Raw genomic sequence first — 21,628 nt, 5'->3', positions numbered from 1 at the left:
AGGTTTTCTCCTTTCCCCGCATACAGGGCCCCACACCCTGAGCCAGTGGAGATGGCGGGGTGCCTACCTTGCCCAGGCCTGGCGTGTCCTTCACCTTGCTGACGGCCCGCAGCAGGCAGGGCGGGGCGGGGGGCGGGGAGGTCTGCAGGATGCCACTGAAGCTGGTGCCGAAGAGCGGGGGCTCGGCCACGGAAGTGGAAGGTCGGTGCTTCTTCTTCTTAGAGGACAGATTCAACTTCTGGGCAGCTCTGGAGGGAAAATGCAGAGAGTGAACAGTAAGGGGAAAGGCTGGTACCATCACAGATATGCACGTGACTTCATTCTCTCGCCCTTAAAGAACCTCCTTGTTCTCGCTGAAGCTTAATCGTTCTCTCTCCAACCTCCGTGGGCTCCGTAGCCGCCCTAAACTACAGCGGAGTCGACTTAACGAGCTCCCCAATCATTTCTACGGCAGCCAAGAGCCGTAAAAGTGCCCGGGTCTGCGGTGGAGATTTACACAGGATTGTCTGTTACCCACAGACACGCGGCTTAAGCAGGAATAGGCCGGGCGTCTTTAGGGGTAAACAGTACCTATCAGGCTAATCACGCCATAACTTCTCCAGCGTGAACTCCAGGGAGGGGCCTTACGCCTGATGGAGAAATACCGGCGCCTTGTAAAGCCAGGCCGGCCTGATGAAGGGCCACGGGAGGCCGATCAAGGCACCCTATGTACGTGCCTGTGGGAGAGAAACACACGCCCCGGCTTTGGGGGAATGAGTCCAGCTGATTTTAGAAACGGAACAGCAAATCGGAATGAATGCGGCCGGCTGTGCAGGGCTGGGGTGGGGCTGCTGCCCAGAAACAGGCTGGTTGTGTGGGGTGGTCTCCCAACACAGAATACGGTTCCCGGGCACGTGGGAGGGCGAGCGGGTCGGAGCCAGCGAGGGCACCAAGGAGCCGGGAGGGCGGGGGCGAGGCTGCCACCTCACTGACAACACTGGCTATTTCCACCGCATCTTCCCTCATTCAAATGTTCTGTGTCAGGTAACGCACCATCGTCTGATCACAGCGAAGAGGGAGAACACAGGGAACAGGGTCGGGCGAAGGCATCTCACGGACTATCCTATACTCATTTCTGGATTAATTCGCAGTGTTTCCAGACTCTTGTTCAAAGAATCCCGATGTCCTTATCAAATGTCATTCAACACGGTGAGCTGCTGCTTAAGCAAATGGGCGGCCAGGACTTCGTTCTGCAGGTCAAAACCTGATCACCACACGGTGTTCCCAGCAGTAACCTCGCAGGTCGCAACAGCGGCGAAGCGAAAAGATAAAATCAGCATCGTTTCCACCTTCCCTCTCCCTCCCCGGCCTCCGCATTGGGAGGATCTGGAAAAGTCAGTTTTACTTTTGTATCAGTGGGTATCAAGCTTTTTTTCTACTGTTAATCCTCACCCGAGAATGTTTTTTCCATTGATTTTTAGAGAGAGTGGAAGGGATGGGGAGAGACAGAGAGAGAAACATCGATGGGTTGTCTCCTGCATGCGCCACACCCACAACCAGGCCTGGGGATTGAGCCTGCAACTGAGGTACATGCCCTTAACCGGGATCGAACCTGGGACCCTTCAGTCCACGGGCCGATGTTCTATTCACTGAACCAAACCAGCTAGGACCGTGGTCAGCAAACCGCGGCTCACGAGCCACACGCGGCTCTTTGGCCCCTTGAGTGTGGCTCCTCCACAAAATACCACGTGCGGGCACGCACGTACAGTGCGATTGAAACTTCGTGGCCCATGCACAGAAGTCGGTATTTTGTGGAAGAGCCACACTCAAGGGGCCAAAGAGCCGCATGTGGCTCGCGAGCCGCAGTTTACTGACCACTGACTAGGGTAGTAATTATCATGCTTTTGACCGACCAGTCCCCTGGGCTACAAAACTACCACAGCACAAGTATAGCGAAGAATTACTATTTCATAGCTTAGCTTTTCTGAGCCATAAAACTGAACATCGGATCCACGAGAGTGAATAGAGAGCCATGGGATACGGGAGGAAGAACAGATCTGCTGGAATGACACCTTACAGCCCCAATCCTGAACGTAGGGAACCCTAGGGGCACTCAAGTGAAGGGTGATGAAAACACAGGGCGCTGGAAGGTTTCCACAGAACTCCTCGCGCCAGGCGGCGGAGAGAAAACCTTGGAATCGTTTCTTTTCATGGCCTCATCGCCACTCTCCCTCCAGCGACAGGCGAGGCAGAGCTGGTCAGCGAGGAGGCGGGGCCGCGTGGCAGCTTTCATTCTCTCTGAGATTCTCTCCTGAACCAACAGTGACTCGTGTGGATGGACGTGCATGTCAGCGTCATGCTCTCCTGGCACCCGGTCCTGCACTCAGCGACCCCTCCCACCTGCCAGCCCGGCTGCCTGTGCCTTAGAGGGTCAGGAAGAGGGGGAGACGGTGACCCACGACTGGCAGGTGCTGCTTCTCCATTCACAATAGGAGTCTTTTGTCCAGGCGGTTGCTGTGGTTCCCACTCCCTCACCAGTTGGGGTTCCCAGTCCAAATGGGGGGACAGAGAGGAGAAGGGAGAAGAAGAAAATGCTATTGAAAGGCAACTTGGAAGGGCCTGCTGCTGCTTTCCTTTTTCTTATCTGTCCCACCCACGCCACACTCCCTGCCCAAGGGGAAAGTGAGGGTCCTTGAAACTGAAGCACAAGAAAGACATACCCGAGAACATAACACCAGGGTTTCTCTCCCCTGCCCTCCCCTCCCCTACTCTTCTCTTCCCTCTCACAATATAAACTTTCCCTCTATACTAGATCATCTCCAACGGCATACAAGTTTGCTGTTATTTCTCCCGTCTTCAAAGCTAAAACACAAATCCTTCTCTTGATTCTTCTGCCCTAGTCAGCTACTGCTGTTTCCTTGCTCATCTTTGCGTCGGAACTCATGGGACGTGTGTACACTTGCTTCTCCAACTCTCCTCGCATTCGCTATAAACCCATTCCAATGAGGTGACCGGCCCACTGCTCCTCTGAAACTGCCCTTGTGAGGCTCCCAACAACCCTCAGGGCTCCTGGGTGCGATGGTCTCGGCCCCACCTTACGGGACTCCTGAGAGCCCTGAGCGCGACCTTCTGCCTGACACACTTGCTTTCTTAGGTCCTCCCTTCACAATTTCCTCTAGGAAAAATAGTCACTATAGGCATTATGGGGCAGAGATAACCATCCCCACTATGTCTTGTCTGAATTTCTGAACTCTGGAAACCATGAGCAATCACTGCTGCTTCAAGCCACTACATTTTAGGGGTCACTGGTTACATAGCCATAGTAAATGATACACCACCCACTCCAATGTCCTTATTTCACCTGTCCTGCTTGCCTTACCCACCCCTCCTCACCACCATGGCAATGATTATCTTCTAACATAATAGACTAGAGGACCGGTGTACGAAACTCGTGCACGGTTAGGGTCCCTAGGCCTGGCCGGCAATCAGGGCTGATCTGTGGGGCAACCGGCGGGCGATCGGGGGGCCCCCACTGGTACCCACCTTGGCCGCCTGGCCCCACCCACTCATTGGCCCCACCCTCCGCCACTGCGGCCAGTTGCCTCCCTCTGCGGGGCTACCTGTAGGGTGATCGGGCCGGGGGCTGGCACTCATCTTGGCTGGCCTGGGGCCTGCACGCTGGGGGCAGCTCCTGCATTGAGCATCTAGCCCCTGTTGGTCAGTGTGTGTCATAGCGACTGGTTGTGCTGCTGGTCATTCTGCCTTTTGGACGATTTGCATATTAGGCTTTTATTATATAGGATGACTAGTTATCATGTGTGTTGTTTAGTGGCTGTTTTCTGACTAGAATGTAAGTTCTGATAGGACAGAGTTCAGACATATTTGTTGAATGAATGACTCAAGACTGAAGGAGCTAGGGATATTGAGACTGGGGAATATAAACCTGGAAAAGGGGGAAGGAAGCGAGTTTTTAAAAAACTGTCTTTAAAAATGTGAGTAAATGATATGTGCCAGGAAGTATTTTTCAAGCAAGAATTCTCAATTTCCTAGGCCAACTTTCTTAATTTCAGGAAACCGTGTGAGGAAGATAATAGTACTCCCATTCACGAGACAAAGAAATGAGGCTTAAAGAATTAAATTCAGAGTCCTTTTCATATCTGACCTGATTTTGAACATGCAGCTTTTCCAGATACTAGGTAGATAATAGGCAAGTCACTCAAATTCTGGTAATGTTTATAATGTACATAAAGGGCCTGGCGCAGCACCTGGCACATAGCTGGCATTCAATAACACTATCATCATTATCATTATCACAAATATTAGCATCAAGCCTCACTTTCTGCATAGCAAGATACAGCAAAAATAGAACCTACTTTTATAGACTTTTTATGAAAATTAAATGAGTGCATATAAAGTGGCTAGTACACAGGAAGAGCTTCATAGGTGGTACTTCAAAGGTATGTAATACTAAATAGTGGCGCCCAGAATGAATCTAGGTCTGTGTGCCTCATACTGCACCCTAAAATCTCTACCCAGGGGGCAAAATAAGCAGGTGGGATGTAACAGTAGGGATAAGGGGCATCTTGGTGAGCTTGGATAAACCATAGCAATGGATCTGCTTCATGGAATAGTGAGCCTTCTGTCACTAGACGTTTCCAAGTAGTGGCTAAAAACCCATTTGCATGAAATATCAGGATAAGTGAGCACGCATCTGGAAAATCAGACGACTCCAAAATCTCTGCCAATGCCGAGATTCTGCAAGGATCCTGGAATTTCTATTCCATTTAGGGAAGCCTCTGTTGGCCTCCATGCAGAAAAATAGTAATGGAGGAGTTTATTTTGACATTACATTTAAAAATCATTTTCTTGCGGAATCACTCTGTTGTATACTGAAACTGATATGATATTGCATGCCCACTGCAACTGAAAAATTAAAAAATACATTTTAGCAATTATGTTCTTCTTAAACATGTATATAAAAATATATGAGAATTCCACAACTTGGAAATTAGTAAGTCACATTTTATAGCCATCTCTATAATTCGTAGGAACATTTATTTTAATTTTGACATCATCCTAACCAGCTGTTGGGTCTCTATTTCATGTGTTCCAATTTCTTGGAAGTCAGCAGCTTCTGTTCTTTTTATATAGCACCTCAGACACGCAGACAGGAGAAGGTGAAGGTCAGGGAATCACTCCTGTATAATTGTATTATTCAGTGACATAAAGGAGAAGCAGTCAGGAAAGAACTGAAAAGGTAGAGAGACATTCTGGCTAGAGGTGTATTTTGTGTAATTAATGCCTTACAAGTTCTTTGTTCGTACGGAGAAAAAACAAATGAGTAGTGGTTGTACAAGATTTCAAACAACAAAAAATTAATCTCAACAGCCACTATAAGCAATATTTCCTCGTCTCATTCCTAGCACGGATAGTATCACATTTTTCCTAAAGCTATTTATTCATCGCAGCATACAGCTTTAAACCTCCATGAGCTTCATTTCATTCTCCGTGCCTTATTTCAGGAAAAACAAGACAGTTCCCCTAGCAGGATGAAATTAATATTTACTGAACACCTATGGAAAAGTCGGCGCCATGCTCAGCATGATCACGCTGCGAGGAGAAGAGCGATGGTGTGGACTTGGCAAGAATGAAACCCTACTGAGCTCGATTCTTCCCTCTGGGTTCTCCCCCTCTGCCTCCGTAGCCTTCCTCATCTCCCCCAGGAGACAGCCACCCTCACACATCACTGTGATGGCACATGACTTCAGACACCAGCGTAGAACGGAAGTGACCTTCCCATGGGCGGCTGACTTTTTCTCCCTGTCCTAATCTACCCACATCTAAAATAACAAATCAGGTCAACAATTACCTGTTGAATTTCTCTGGTTTAGGTGGGGGAAATGCCTTAGGTCTCTACGTAGATTGAAGGAGAACTTATGAAGATTTTCTGTCTTTTAAATTTTTTGGCATTTGTGTGACAGACTACTCTACCCTAGGTTTTCGGAATTGTGAAAAGCTTCAACGGAAAGCCCTTCAGCCTACGTGCCTCTCATGAGAACTAAATTGGGGCCTCCCAACCTTAGTGTCAGGGATTCCTGAAATACTGACCTATCGATCTTCTAATAATGATTAGTTTCCTCAGGAACAGAACTTTCCTTAGGCAACAGGCAGGAACAGCAGGCGGCAGAGGCATTTCTTAAAAGATTTGCTTTCCTTTGGAAAATTCTGATGCACTGTGTGTTGCTAACCACGTCCTGAGTGCATTTCATCTTGCCCAGTGGGCGAGGCAGAGGGGGTTTCAGTGTGGGATGCTCTGAGAGGTGGGTAACGGTTTGTAAAAATTAAGAGGTCATTCAAGCGCCCCTCGATTGGGCCAGGCGATTGATTGGAGAGATGGCAACTGGAAATCTGCCCCAGAGGAGGCCGGGGGAGGCCCCCAGAGCAGCCACATCTGCTGCAGAGAAACGGGTCCTGACCCCGGAGGCAGAAATCTCCACCGTCAGCACGAAAAAGACAACCCAAGCTGCGACTGAACGTGATAATGCCCGGGCCGCCACGGGCTCCGTGGCCTCCGTGCCATTAGAAGGCATGTCAGTGCTCTGAGGATGGAGACCACCTGATAATGAGCAATGACGTGACAGATCACAGCGGCTCTGGGAATCCGCGGGGTCAGTGACACGGGGGAGAGGGAAATACAACAGACTGTGAAGCGGGAGGCCACGTGACAAGCGGCAGTGGTCTGGGGCAGAGCTGGCTTCCGGAAACAGTGAAGATGTCCGTCTACATGGAAAGAAAACACGCCAGCCAGGCTCCATCCTGACACAGCACCCGTGTCACGGTCTCCCGGCTCTGCCACGAAGCACGGTAGCCCTTTTGGAAACTCTCCAAGCGGGAATAGGGCATCCTCCGTCACCTCTCCCTTTTCTAATTGGCTGTCACCAAGGTCATTTCCATGTCCCCAGAGACCCAAAGCATATGGGTCTGGGTTGTGTTTTTTTTTCCTGATGTTTATGTAAATGATCCATTTCATTAGTGCAGGAAATAATTCATGACATGACTTCAAATAAAATGTTTACTGCTAGGAGGCAAAACATGGCCGGCCGGCAACCTCCAACAATATTGTGGAGGTGCCATAGCCGGGCACGGTTGCAATTAGAAAATGGACTGATTTTTGCAACTCGATGCATAACGTTGACCCATAGTGATGATGGCTCCGAATTTCCCGTTATTTTTCTCTCTAAAGTGAGCCCATTCTTCAAGGGCTTGTGCACGTTGCCCTCACGGACTCCTTCAGGGACCACCAGCCGTTCCCCTGAAACCTCACAGCCATTGGACTTGAGTATATGCCTTGAGGTTTAACACTTAGTGAGATGCTGCTCTGCTATGAGGTCTTTCACTTCTCTACGTTATTAGTATTCCTCCATCACTGCACTGTTAACTCGCTGAAGGTCAATACCACGTGTTTCCTTCCGTCTGCGGCTCCCGGACCTGCCTGTGGCTGTGTGCCCTGTTGATGGCACAGAATACGCTCACTCGGTGCTTCATGGCTCCACTTTGGATCCGCACCCACACACGCCAAGTCCCAAGAGGGAGCGGCCTGCCACTGTCGGTCATGCTTGGACCTGGGCATGTTTCACTCCTCCTGACGCATTTTCCACACAAGGTGACATCCATCCTCACTCGCCTGTGAGGTGAGCAGGGGAGGTGACTGGACTGCAAATGACAGATTTTTAAAATGAAGGCTCAGCAGTTCCCTGATCTCATCCATGGTCACAGGACTAGTGCTTCTCAGGCCTGAGATTAGGATTTAAGTTTTCTGTCTTCCAGAGCCAGGGTCTTTCCAGTGCATCGTGCTATTATGCAATTTGCTAAATGAAAGCGGTTATTTTATTTTATTTGGGCAAAATAAAACCAAATGATAATCACTTGCCTAGTAATAAAGACCAAAAAAAAAAGCAGTTACATATTTTTCTATGTAACTCAAATCAAATCATATATAAGCATTTACCAATTACTGATCCAGTTGCTTAGCAACATAGCTCCGTATCACAGGGGGAAAATGTCTCAGCTGAGTGAGCTAGGTCATGCCCAGAATGAGGATGAGAAAGGCAAATTACAGGGAAATGGCTTCTCTGTTCCTATAACCCCAACCCAGAGCAAGTCCTTGTGTGATGAGAGCCATCCAACCACAACCACCACCACGGCACATCGCTAGGCCCCCCCGCGCCTCTCCCGCACCTACAGAATGCTGGAAGTTGCTTAGGAGGCAGTCAATCAATATTCACTGAATGCACAAAAGAACTGTGCAATCCATAGGCTATCCACATCCCTAAGGTCATCCTGAGTCACCCAGCAATTGCTCTGGGTTCGACAGTCCCCCCTAAGCTGCACAGGTAAGAAAGATCCATGTCACCAGCAGTCCCTGATCACTGTGTGGGCTCCACCACATGCAGCAGAGATGGGGAGGCGCTGGGAGAAGCCTGAAGGCACGCAGCCGGAAGCCCCGCACCCGCTAAAGAGCTTCCCGTCATGTTGGAGCTGAAAGCTTTTCCTGGACTGTGATGTCTGGGGAGAAGAGCACTCACTCAGGCCCAAAGGCAGGACAGGAGAGGGCAGGTGAGAAGGGAGAGGGGAAAATACAGTCAGTAGTAGCATTGTGGTAAGTTCGCAGGGTGACAAATGATCATTAGATCATTAGAGTTAGTGCGGTGATCGCACTGTCGGGTATAAAAATGTCAAACCACCACCTTGTCGCCTGAAACCAACAGAACCAATATAACATTGTATACCAACTATGCTTAAGTATTTGAAGCAGTATTTGAAAGCCATGCTGTTGGTGGATGTTGCTGATCCATGTGTGTCTGGATTTTTCCATGGACAGAGTGACAATATGTCGGGTAAATGAAAATATGACTCAAGGGGAGACTCATGGGAGAAAAGGGAACCCATTCAGAAACTATTTTTTTTTTTTTTACAAAAGCTATTCAAAGGCAAACCTTCTCCTCTGTGTAAAGCCTGGTGCTGCACTAACAGCTGAGATGCCATCTGCAGGGGGCCGGGTCCAGGGGCCCCAGAGAAGGTTGGGAACCTCTGCTCTAATGGACTGAATTTCACCCAGAACATGACGAATTGGTGCCATACTCTATGGGCAGCCTGCGGACGGGTGGCCTTTCTCATTACACTTCTCTGTTTCTGTGTGTTCGGCAAACCTAGTAAGCCAGCCCCAGGCGCTGCTAAGACATCACGTTTCAGGCCACGACCTAGAGTAAGGCGCCCCCCCACCCCCCAAACAGGGAGGTTCTGTTTCTGAGACGCGGTGGCCTCAGCAATGCCCTCAACTTGCTTGAGCCTCAGCACCTCTCTTAGTTTGGGAGCGAGCACCCCCACTCTTTCCAGGACGCTGGAAGACGGACTAACCCAAACATACCCTCCTTCACGTGTGCTGGGAAAGGCTAAGGGAGCACTACACGTGGAAACTGCCTTTGAGGCCGCGTGACGCGCACTTCAGCTTGTGACTCGGAGGCGACCGGCTTCGTCCTTATGGCCGAGTCAGTGTTCCTCCGAGGCCCCCTTCCTCGCTCCCTGGGGTCCTGGAGGGATGCGCTCCAACCCGCTGGACACACTCGTAAGAAAGAGCTGAATTATCAGGGAGGACAAAGCATAGGAAACACACAGGCTGGAGGGGCCTCTCCAGGGCACTCTGCTTGCAGAGTGTGGACTAAGGCCCCTGGGCAATGCCAGGGGGGCACAGCCTGGCCTGCTGTCTGACCTGGTGCCGGTGGTCATGCACCAGGTGTGACAACCTAGCTGTGCCCCCGTTCCCCTCCCTCTTATCCCTGCTGTACAGCCGGGCCACGCCCTGAGTCTGGGTCCTCCGTCCTTCCTGTTTGCACGCAGGTCCCCGGGCTCTGGTTTCTGCGCTCACTGGCCTCTCCAGTCATCCATCCCTCTGACCAGATGCTCGCCGTCTGCAGATCTTTATGTCCCGGCTGGTGCCTGCTCGGTACCAGGGAAACTGGGCAGCTTAACCCCCTCCGGAGCCAGGCCCTGGCCAACTGGGCTCAACACAGAAATTAACAGAGGCCTCGCTGGGTTGGTCCGTGGATAGAGCATTGGCCCTCGGACTGAAGGGCCCGGGGTTCAGTTCTGGTCAAGGGCACGTACCTCGGTTGGAGGTTAAATCCCCAGCCCTGGTCGGGGCACATGCAGGAGGTAACCAATGGATGTGTCTCTCTCACATCGATGTTTCTCTCTCCCTGTCTATCCCCCTCCCTTCCACTCTCTCTAATAATCAATGGAAAAATATCCTCGGGTGAGGACTCACAACACAAAAAAATTAACAGAATTGTGAATACCTACGACGCCAAACCTACGTAAAGGTGAACTTATGTTTAAAAATCCAGACTAGATACGTCTGATTTGAGTTCATTGCCATTCCTGGTACCTTTCATAAACATGAGTACATGAGAGCTGTCTCGCCTTATGAAATGGGATTGAGGAAACCATGTAACTACAGCCCAGCTAGTTCACTTGCCCGTAAGCATAGACAGAGAAAGGGACAACCCTACACTATTAAAGCCCATTTCTTGTGGGCCAGCAGTGCCTGATTTTTCTGCTGAGAAACCACTGTCCATAATATATGTATATATAAACCTCTAGAGTTCAAGGGCGATCCAACTAAAATTAAGATTCCTTCAAGGAATAAGCATATTCCAGATAATTCGATTTCAAGAATCTAATGAGTCTAATGTTCTTTTCATTACATCATGCTGCCTCTTAGATGCTAACTCCAGTAGTTTCTAGTTAAGCCATTCATATATATATATATATATATATATATATATATATACTCGTATGTATATAAATATGCTAATGTACTGTAAAAAAAGGAACCCGCATGACCTACCATAAACGGATGGCCATTTAAAGGCCAAGGGTGACCACTCATTCCTTAGGAGTTTTCCTTAATATTTATCTTCCTCAGCTGTTTGGTAGAAAATCCTCTTGAAAAGCATCGAAAACTGGAAAGCATTGCATTGTTCATCTTTAATGTCTTTTACAAAAAACGGTGCACCAGTCTCACGTTCCTCCTCTGCTGATCATGCGAAATTGCAAACTGACGTGAAAACCCACACTTCGCAGGAGCTGTGGCCTGAAGCAGCACGTGGCCATCAAGGTGTGGAGCTGGGGATGGACGGCGCTGGCAGGGAAAACAGCGCCTCGCGCCCGACCTCCCAGCTCAATGCCAGCAGCTCCTTCAGAGCAGCGCTAATTAATCGTCAATGCGGGGTGGCACGCTCTGGGGTTTGGGGGCTTCCTGGTTAATTAAAACTGAACACAACCGCTGGTTTTGCTTGCTAAAGGAAGTTTTTTCTTCTTTGCCCTTTCATATCAAAATCTCTCCTTGTTGAACAAATTATTTACTACAATTGAAATCTGAAGAAATAATTAAGCTGTTTCAGAGGACAGCACTTTGCAGGGGGTCTGTGCATTGCAGGGATCAGACAGTGGTGGCTGGGACGCCTGCTCCCGCCTGTGGCGAGACTGAAGGACCCGGACCCGGACTGTGTGCTAGACTGCCGGCCCGCGGCAGCCCGAGAGGGACAGAGGCAGGAACTCACAGCCCTTTCCCACCCACTGCCCTGCCAGGCCACCTGGGATGGCGCCTGCGCAGATGGCGGGAAACCATGGCGAACGCACCCTGCGACGAAGTACACCGCTCACGGCCAGGTTCAGGAGCCCCAGAGCAGAGGAAAAAAGTGGCCTCCACGAAGCAGACGGTATAGATGAGCGATTGATTACTCCAGCAAAATAACTTGTGAAAGGAAGGAGATCCCATAGGAATCGTGGCCTCTGGAGACTCCACAGCCAAGTCCTTTTGCTAACAAAGACCTGAAACTTAACGTTGTGTTGAGCTGACCTGCTTATTTGCCTATTTCTGCAGGTGCAGGGCGGTTATGCTGTGAAATCGCATGGGACAGGAACAGCCACCAGGGACAGGACGTGATCTAACCTGGGCATGAAGAAGGGACTCCCTCCACCCTTCCTATTCCCTTTCTTACAATGATTTTCTCTCTAATGCTATGGCTAAGTAGCTTGGGGCTGTGCATGAGTGTGAGTATGAGTGTGTGTGTGTGTGGGGGGGGGGTCTGGGGAGGGAGGGAGAAGGCAGGAAGAATAAGCAAATTAAAAATAAGCAGATAACTCAGTGGATTCCCCTCAAGTAATTCATCTCTCTCAACTCGTGTCTTTATTACATCCTTCATGGTTACTTTTTTGTCTTGTAGCTAATAAGTGTGTTTGAAACAATTAAACACAGATCTACAGAGAGCAAATTATTCTGAGAGAAACTGTAGGCAACAGAGAGATTTATCTAAATCGAGTGAAGACGTTCCGACTTCCTGGTTATCTCTGTTATGACGCTAGAGCCGGTGGAACTGCACACGTCACTGATGTTTCTTCTAGGGCAGTGATGGCGAACCTACGACACGTGTGTCAGAGGTGACACGCGAACTCATTTTTTTGGTTGATTTTTCTTTGTTAAATGGCATCTAAATATATAAAATAAATATAAAAAATGTCTTTGTTTTACTGTGGTTGCAAATATCAACATATTTCTATGTGTGACACGGCACCAGAGTTAAGTTAGGGTTTTTCAAAATGCTGACACGCCGAGCTCAAAAGGTTCGCCATCACTGTTCTAGGGGCATGTTATTTTCAGTAGTTGAAATCTACAAAGTGAAACAGAATTTCATGCTGGGGCTACTCTGACTTATTAGGATCCTAAGTTAAATGAGACCCATATTCACAGAATCGAGAGCATGGTTACAGTATTTTTAGTAGCCATGTGGGTTTAGAGTCTTATCTCAACTTGACTAACACACATTGGTACTTATAACTAGTTCTCTGACTCAGAACCCTTGGCTAATATCAAAATTCCCAGATCTGGCCTGGCCGGCATGGCTCAGTGGTTGAGCATCGACCTATGAACCAGGAGGTCACGGTTCAACTCACAGTCAGGGCACATGATGGGGCTGCGGGCTCGATCCTGGGAGGCAGCCGGTCAATGATTCTCTCTCATCATTGATGTTTCTATCTCTCTCTCCCTCTCCTTCCTTTCTGAAATAAATAAAAATAGATATTTTTAAAAATTTTTATTAAAAAATATTCCCAGGTCTGATATTATTATAAGGAAAGTAATATTATTATAAGGAAAATAGCATTTATATGTACCAGCAGGGCTCCTAGGGACAGACTGTGTGAGAAGAAGTCCTGCTCCCTAATCCAACCTGCTGTGCCCGTGGTCAGAATGCAATTCACGTCACATAATCAACCAAACCCAATCCATCACCTTCTCCTCATGTGGATCCTCACACTTCACAGCAGACATGCTTCCACGAATTGCTTGTGATTTGAGTTTTTAATAAATTAAATCTTATTTCGCATTGATTCCTATGAAAATTTCAGAGACATTCATCTTCTTTACGAATGATATTCCATTGAGAGGGGCTACACTTTATCTTCAAATTTCTGTGCTTTCCTCCTACTCTGGCAAACAAATTACTAACAACAACCAACGCAAACACTCGGCCGATGCTGCCTTTGAAGATGCACAGAAGTGCCTCCTAATTACCAAGAAACGGGTCCAAAATGGAGAGGATTTTTCATTTTGGAAAACGCCTCTGACTCCATAGAAAAACCCACTTCTTTTGAAGACATCAGTCTTGGTTTGGATCATGTGCCGTGTGAGGCGTCGCCTATCTGGGTAGCTTTTCAGAATGGAGTGTCTCCAGCACGAAGACGGCCACTGAGGCTCCGAGGAGGGACGCCATGGCCCCGGAGGTCCAGAGCAGAAGCGTAACAGAAAGTGACCTGATAGAACATGCGGAACCTCAACATCCCCCGAGGGAGGAAACAGGGAAGGAAGCCAAGGAGACTGCAAAGGGGCGCCAGCGAGTGAGGGGCAGGAAGGGGTGAGTGGGCAACCGTGTTAAATGCAACTAAGACCTGGAAAATCAACAGAATGAAGAAGCTCATCATGACCTTGAAATGGTCAATAAAGTGACACATCGTATGGGTCTTCCTCGCAGCATCAAGAGTGCCACAAAGTCCGGAGCCAGGTCTGCCCTCCCTACGACTGTGTTCCCAGCACCGCCTGTCCCAGCGAGTACTCACGGAATAAGCTGTGGCGAGCAGGAACGGCCATGGCATACTCAGCCCCACGTTGGGCGCCTTATGTGCCACGCCAGCTCAACCTGGTTCAGGGATCCTGAGAGGGGGTGGTGAAGGATGGAGAAAAGACAGGCACGAGAAGAAAGCTGGGTCTGGGTGGGACGCCGCCCTCTCAGATGGAGAGAGAGCGCCACAGACTACAAGCCCTGTCTTTATTTTATAGCAGATTCCACAAGGCAAAGTAAGGGCGTGGTCAAGATGTTTACAACATTCTCATGGGTTTTGATCCTCCTCAATTACATGCACCTGAACTCCATCAAGCCCACATCACTCAGGCACGTGGGGCCACGTGTTCGGACCATAGGTTCAAGCTCACAACTGTAGCTGTTGGCTATAATTGTGCTGGGAGGGCCCTGCCCTCCAAGCTGGGACTTGCACATGGGACTGTGCCCTCTCATTAGTCCGAGGCTTGAACCTGTCCAAACACTGTAGCCCAGTGGTTCTCAACCTTCTGGCCCTTTAAGTACAGTTCCTCATGTTGTGACCCAACCATAAAATTATTTTCGTTGCTACTTCATAACTGTAATGTTGCTACTCTTGTGAATCATAATGTAAATATCTGATATGCAGGATGGTCTTAGGCGACCTCTGTGAAAGGGTTGTTCAACTGCCAAAAGGGTTGAGACCCACAGTTTGAGAACCGCTGCTGTAGCTGCTCTCCACAATAGCAGGGGTGGTCGGATGAGTGGTGGGCCCAAACCACTGACACAGAAGTAGAAACTCTGGCTGCTCGTCTTCCTGACGGCCAGCCCCGTGATCCATACAAGAGTCTGGAAACAGTGGTCTAGGTCCGCGATTTCCCACTTCTGTGCCACAAGGATTTTTAAAACTATTTAGTCAGGGGCACTGACCTGTTCCCCCTTAGACTGTCAAATATAAAAATGACAACAGCCTACACAACAATAGCCGTCCAGTGTGAATGAATCAAAATTATACCTACTTTCTATGTCAGATATGCAAAAAAAATTGACATTTTTTGGTGTGCTGCAGAACCTAATCAGTTTATGTGAGCCGTGAGATGAAAAATGTTGACAATCACTGGTCTATGTGGTTGGTGGCTTTTAGCTTAAGATTCCTCCACCCAGAGGTTCTGTGAGGCTGTACTTTGGGGCAGACTGGATATATGTAAGTTTCTAAATATCTTCCAAAACCAGCCTATCGAGTTATAGTAACAAGTTCTTCATCATCTCTGGGGAAGGCTTTCATTTTGTTGGAGGGCTAAAATCAGACTGTGTACTGCTTTTTAAAGGCCATGGCATGGTCTAGTCCAGTGTTCGGCAAACCGCGGCTCAAGAGCCACATGCGGCTCTTTGGCCCCTTCAGTGTGGCTCTTCCACAAAATACCACGTGCAGGCGCACATGTACAGTGTGATTGAAACTTCGTGGCCCATGCGCAGAAGTCGGTTTTTGGAAAGGAGATAGACCAGTGATGGCGAACCTATGACACACGTGTCAGAGGTGACACGCGAACTCATTTTTTTGGTTGATTTTTCTTTGTTAAATGGCATTTAAATATATAAAATAAATATCAAAAATATAAGTCTTTGTTTTACTATGGTTGCAAAGATCAAAAAATTTCTATATGTGACACGGCACAGAGTTAAGTTAGGGTTTTTCAAAATGCTGACACGCTGAGCTCAAAAGGTTCGCTATCACTGAGATAGAGGAAACAAGTATACAAGACAAGTGTGGATGGGAGAGTTGGAAGGGATCGACCTCAGCGAACGTACCTCAATCAGATTGAGGACGTTTTTAGCAAAGGCCAGCTTAGGAGTGCCCTCATTAAGTTAATAACAATGTACCTACCTATACAGTTTAAGTTTAAAAAATTTGGCTCTCAAAAGAAATTTCAATCGTTGTACTGTTGATATTTGGCTCTGTTGACTAATGAGTTTGCCGACCACTGGCTCTAGTCTCCTGAGGGTTCCCAGACCCACCCGTGCCCCTGCCTCCCTGCCCACACTCACTCACGCCACAGCGCCCCTAAGGGAAGGCGGTGGTCAGGGCTCTTACTATCATCTCTCCAATGGAAGCCGTGCTGATGAGAGCCAGGGCTTTTATTGTGAATGGTGCCTGGTACACAGCAGGTGCTCAGGAAACACTTGTAGAATGAGTGAACGAATAAACAGATTTTTCTGTTTGTTTTTAGAGTCCATTGGCTTCTTAAATGATGACACTCCATAAGAGATTTTGTGGCATGGGGCTTTGCAGGCTCTGCTCATAAAACAAATATAATTATTGTCTTCGTTGTAATTATTTGTCCATGTCCTTATTCGTCTACATCGAGGGAGGGATGTTTTGAAGTTGCCTAATGAAGCAGACATCCTCCCCCGGTTCTCCAGGAGGTGAAGGCTGTGGATTTCTGCTTTATAAGGTTAATTCCAAAAGTCAATTTGATTAGACGATCCTTTTCTCCATTTCTGACCTTTAGGGGAGAAACCATTGGCTGCCAGGCTAGCAGGGGAGGGCTCTCTCTCTCCTCCAGAGGGGGCTCCAAGCCCACGTTCCTGAGCTGGTCCCTGGGGTAGTTGGGATGGGAGACGTGCCTTTAGGTACTGCTTACATTTATTATTCCCTAATGAATCCTCAATTTTTAAAAAACATTTTTTCAAAATTGTACTTTCAAGGTAATTAAATCAATTATGCTCTTGTGCTTGAACAACATGTTCTTAATAGAGTGACAATTCAACAGCTCAATGTCACCCTGCTCTGCTCCCCCCAGCACAAAAACAGGCGTTAAGTCAAAACACTTAATTTCACCAACTTTTTCTCTCTTGCTGGAGACTCTAAATTTCCTACGTAAAACAAATACGGGTATCAAAGTCCGAGTTAATGCACACATTCTATATTTCAGGCACAGTCATCCATTTTGCCTGGAAGCAATTTTCCATTTCTGAACTTTTGTTTCAAAAATAACTTTCCACTTACACTCTTGACCGCATGTCTCACCTCCTCACAGGACTGTAAGCTCCTGGAAGGGACAGCAGTATCTCATTTAAATGTTTAGTCTGCGTGTTGTAACGTCTTTAAGAATATCTGTTGAATGAAAACACTTGGGTGCCCAGATGGATCCAAGAATGAATGTGTCAGAGCGTGGGAGTGCCCACCAACTCTGCTCTCAGACGTTTGCACAGTTCCCACACCCGGAATGCCTTTCTCCAAAGATGTGAAAAAGTCATCAAAACAGATGATCCCTAACGACTCCCAACCTCTAAAATGCTACAGCTTTTGTAAGCAACATGACACTTTGACTTGCTATTAAAAGCATCCAAAACATTAATTCTACCCTCCCTGGGTGTTTTAGAGGGCTCATCAGTACTTTTTTCCCACTATCGTAAATTTGGGGTGCGCACCTTAATAAAGTAATTGGCCCTAGCTGGTCTGGCCAGTGGATAGAGCGTCAGCCTGCGGACTGAAGGGTCCCAGGTTCGATTCCGATCAAGGGCATGTACCTTGGTTGTGGACACATCCCCAGTTGGGGGTGTGCAGGAGGCAGCTGATTGATGTTTCTCTCTCATCAATGTTTCTAACTCTCTATCCCTCTCCCTTCCTCTCTGTAAAAATCAATAAAACATATTTAAAAAATAAATAAAAAAATAAAGTAACCAGTTAACAGAATGCTGACAAGTAGGTAGCTATTCATTACAACTGTAAAAAGACTGAGTTACTCAATCCTGTGCTATACTGTAGACAGTTTCCGATTTCTTCTGAATTCTCAAGTGAAATCAAGTTCTTAGGACTCAATAGTCTGATCTCTCTCTTGGAGCAGTGATTTGCAGGAATGGATATTCAGTTAAGACGAGTTAACAAGTAGAATGAGACACCCACCCCCTGAGTCACAGGACCAAGGCTCTCAGCACAGGCGGGGGTCCATTCCTACATCCTTTCCTATGCCTGACCCAGGACCCACCGTTTCTAATTGGCGTGAAAATGTGACATAATGTTGACTCTTATCTGATACAATTGATCATCACCATCATACCATCCTAATCGATGTGATCTGTGTTACTAACCATTGCCTATTTTGAGAATCTGGAGAAGTATTTTGTTTTAATGTGCATGCAATAGGCATATAATTGCATGATGCCCTACACCAGCGGTCCTCAACCTGTGGGTCGCGAACAATGAAAATACATCCTGCATATCAGATATTTACATGACGATTCATAACAGTAGCAACATTACAGTTATGAAGTAGCAACAAAAATACTTATATGGTTGGGGATCACCACAACATGAGGAACGGTATTAAAGGGTCATGGCATCAGGAAGGTTGAGAACCACTGCCCTACACGTTCTTGCTCTGTGCATAAGCAGAGACTCATGCCAGCTCCCCTAAGATGTCCTCCCTCCCAGCCACCTTCCTGCTCACCCTTCTAGACCGAGGCTCCCGGCCTGTGACCCCTTCCCGCCACCGTGCATTACAATAGGATTGTTTTAATCACTCCTCTCTTGGATTCACTGCAAAAAGTGCCTGTGACGTATTAGGTGTTCAGTAAATGTTTGTGTCCCGAATATCTGCTTCCTGCCCTAACTCCCATGTGCAGGCCTTTCCTTTAAAGTTACATGTACAGTAAACCCTTGAAATGGTTGTTATTAAGCACCTGATAGAGTTTAAAACATAACACAATAGAGATTGAAACTTGTACAGATGTAGGCACTATGGCCAAAAGCTAAAAGCTAGCAGCTACCTTTCCCGTCTCCACTTATATATTCAAATCTTTTCCTATTCTGAGTGCCATCCTGTAAAAATGTTCTCTACACGGAGGAATCAAAATACCAGGAGAGACAGCCCCTGCTGGGAGGGGGGGGGGATGGGGGCGAGGACCACAGCCTGGACAGCAGCCAGCAGTGTCAGAGCAACCAGCCAGCCCCTCCCCACTCACACCGGCTGGAGTCCCCAGTGTCCAGGGACTGTCTGGCGACGGGGACTTTGTGTTCAGCTGACGAGAATGTGCGAATGACAGCTCGGCTGTCAGGGAGCTCATTACCTAGCGAGGAGCTCACATATTTATGAGCTGACAGCTCCAATCGATCGGTGGCTGCGCAGGATTCCTCTATCCCCTTCGGAGCGGCCAATGGGGGCGGGCAGGCCGGTGGGCTCATTACTCCCACACCCCCCGCCCTGCCCCCAACACGCAGCAGGTGGCTCATTTGTGGAGACATCGAGGGTCAGGAGAGTGAGTGAGGAAGGAGCCTCGGGCGGGGCCTGGAGGGTGAACAGTAGAGTCGCTGTGTATCCGCTCTGGTGGCAGTGGCACTGCCGTGGGCTTTCCCACACACGTGCACAGTGTTAGCAACACACATCCCCACAGAGCAGCCCACTCACAAAGCACGTGACCAAGATCGCGGTCACCCACTGGGCCACCTGCGCCTTTTTTTCCTGCAAAGGCCATTTTCTGAAGGAAAAACCCACCTAACGCCAAGAAGAGCCTGTTTCACCCAAAACCAGATTCCAGCATCACTCCAGAGAGAACCCGCAAGAAGCACAGCAAAGACCCAAGTCTGAGGCTGGAGACCAACCCTGGCGGGTCAGACGCAAGGTCCCCGCTCTTCCCGGGATGGGCCGCCTCCACCATGAAGCCCAGAGAGGGGGCGGCGTGTGTTGTCCGGACCCAGCACCTCTTCTCTCTCCTCACCGCTGATTTTATTTGTTATTTTATTTTTTATTTCTTTAAAATATATTTTTATTGATTTCAGAGAGAAATGGAGAGGGAGAGAGAGACAGAGACATCAATGATGAGAGAGAATCATTGATTGGCTGCCTCCTGCACGCCCTCCATTGGGGACCAAGCTCGCAACCTGGGCATGTGCCCTTGACCAGGAATTGAACCTGGGACCCTTCCGTCCACAGGCCGACGCTCTACCCACTGAGCCAAACAGGCCAGGGCTCACCTCTCCTTGGGCACCCAGCTCCTTCCCACCCCCTCGGGTGGGATGGGCTGTCACCTGCTCACCCAGGGGCAAAATGAAGCCGCAGAGAGACCCTCCCAGGTCCTGCTTCCAGTCTTCTTCTCTCGCTTCGGAAGGAAAAGTCTTGTCGCTCTCGGGGTTTCAAACCTCAGAGCTCCGGGTCCAACGAAACCTGTCCTGCTTCTACGACAAACAATGGCCCCATCCCGCCAGGATAGCACAAGAAAAGAATATCGTTTTGCTTTACTGAAGTTTATGAACCTTAGTATCTAAGAAACCCACTGAGACACTGGGACTAAAAGTGCACTGTGCTCACACGAACTTAAAGCAAAAGGCCACGGCGTAGCATCACTTCTCGTCAAAGCCTTTCACGCATCCTTCATTTCATCTCCATGCGGGGACTGTGTGATGGGGGCCGGGCAGCGTCCCATCCTTTCTCTCATCCAAGCGTCCACTCAGCACATGCTTGTTGAGCCGGGTCCTGGTCTATTTTTTTTTAAATATATATTTTTATTGATTTCAAGAGGAAGGGAGAGGGAGACAGAAACATCAATGATGAGAATCATTGATCAGCTGCCTCCTGCACGCCCCCTACTGGGGATCAAGCCCACAACCAGGGCATGTGCCCTTGAATGGAATAGAACTCAGGACCCTTCAGTCTGGCAGACCCATGTTCTATCCACTGAGCCAAACCGACCAGGGCAAGGTCCTGGTCTTGATACCAAATGCAGAGCTTCAAGACAGAGGGGTCACGGCCAAGATGACCGCAGCCTAGTGAGAGAGGAGGGCAGGCACACTGATGTCAGGGGTGGGGCTCACATAAAGCAAGCAGGGGTCCCTGAATTGCGGAGGGGTCCCTGACCCAGGAGCAGGGGACCTGGGAACGTTTCATAGAAGAAGAAAATAAAGGAATCAGCCAAGAGCAGGTGGAAAGGAGAACATGCCAGGTTGAGGAACCAGCATGAATCGAGATGGAGTAACCCTTTAGGGAAATGGAAGGGTTGCCATTTCTGGAGCCTGGGGGAGGGTGGTCATTGTCCTAGGGCAGTGATGGCAAACCTATAACACGCGTGTCAGAGGTGACACGCGAACTCATTTTTTTGGTTGATTTTTCTTTGTTAAATGGCATTTAACTATATAAAATAAATATCAAAAACATAAGTCTTTGCTTTACTATGGTTGCAAAGATCAAAAACTTTCTGTATGTGACACGGCACCAGAGTTAAGTTAGGGTTTTTCAAAATGCTGACACGCCGAGCTCAAAAGGTTCGCCATCACTGCCCTAAGGTCACAAAAGTGGCTGCTAACAGCTGGGACTAAAACACCTGGGCCTGGATTCCTGCCCTTTCCCTTCTAGCACAGGTCTCCCCAGAGCCCCCGCATGCAGGGCCTGGGCCCGCCCCCGACAGGCAGGCTCGCTGCTGAGGGAGACCAAGAGCGCCGCGTCGGTAACAGACACACAGCCAGGCACTGAGCTAAGTCGCCGTGTGAGCATCTAATTCTC

The 21,628-nt window shown here is 48.6% G+C and overlaps 1 protein-coding gene across 1 annotated transcript in view; it reads right to left on the bottom strand.

Moving 5' to 3' along the window:
* The window catches only part of KIF26B (kinesin family member 26B), a gene marked incomplete at its 5' end in the record, with an annotated part of 356,664 nt that overhangs the window by 97,415 nt on the left and 237,621 nt on the right, over nucleotides 1–21,628 (bottom strand). Inside the window, one exon of the mRNA XM_081114435.1 lies at nucleotides 68–248. Within this exon, the coding sequence (XP_080970561.1) occupies nucleotides 68–248 (181 nt within the window). The remainder of the gene's footprint in view (nucleotides 1–67; nucleotides 249–21,628) is intronic.

The sequence above is a fragment of the Myotis nattereri genome (genome assembly GCF_964212035.1).
Source record: "Myotis nattereri genome assembly, chromosome: 20".
Taxonomy (NCBI): domain Eukaryota; kingdom Metazoa; phylum Chordata; class Mammalia; order Chiroptera; family Vespertilionidae; genus Myotis; species Myotis nattereri.
Note: the sequence above shows the minus strand (reverse complement) of the source record. Positions and strands in the feature narration are given on the sequence as shown.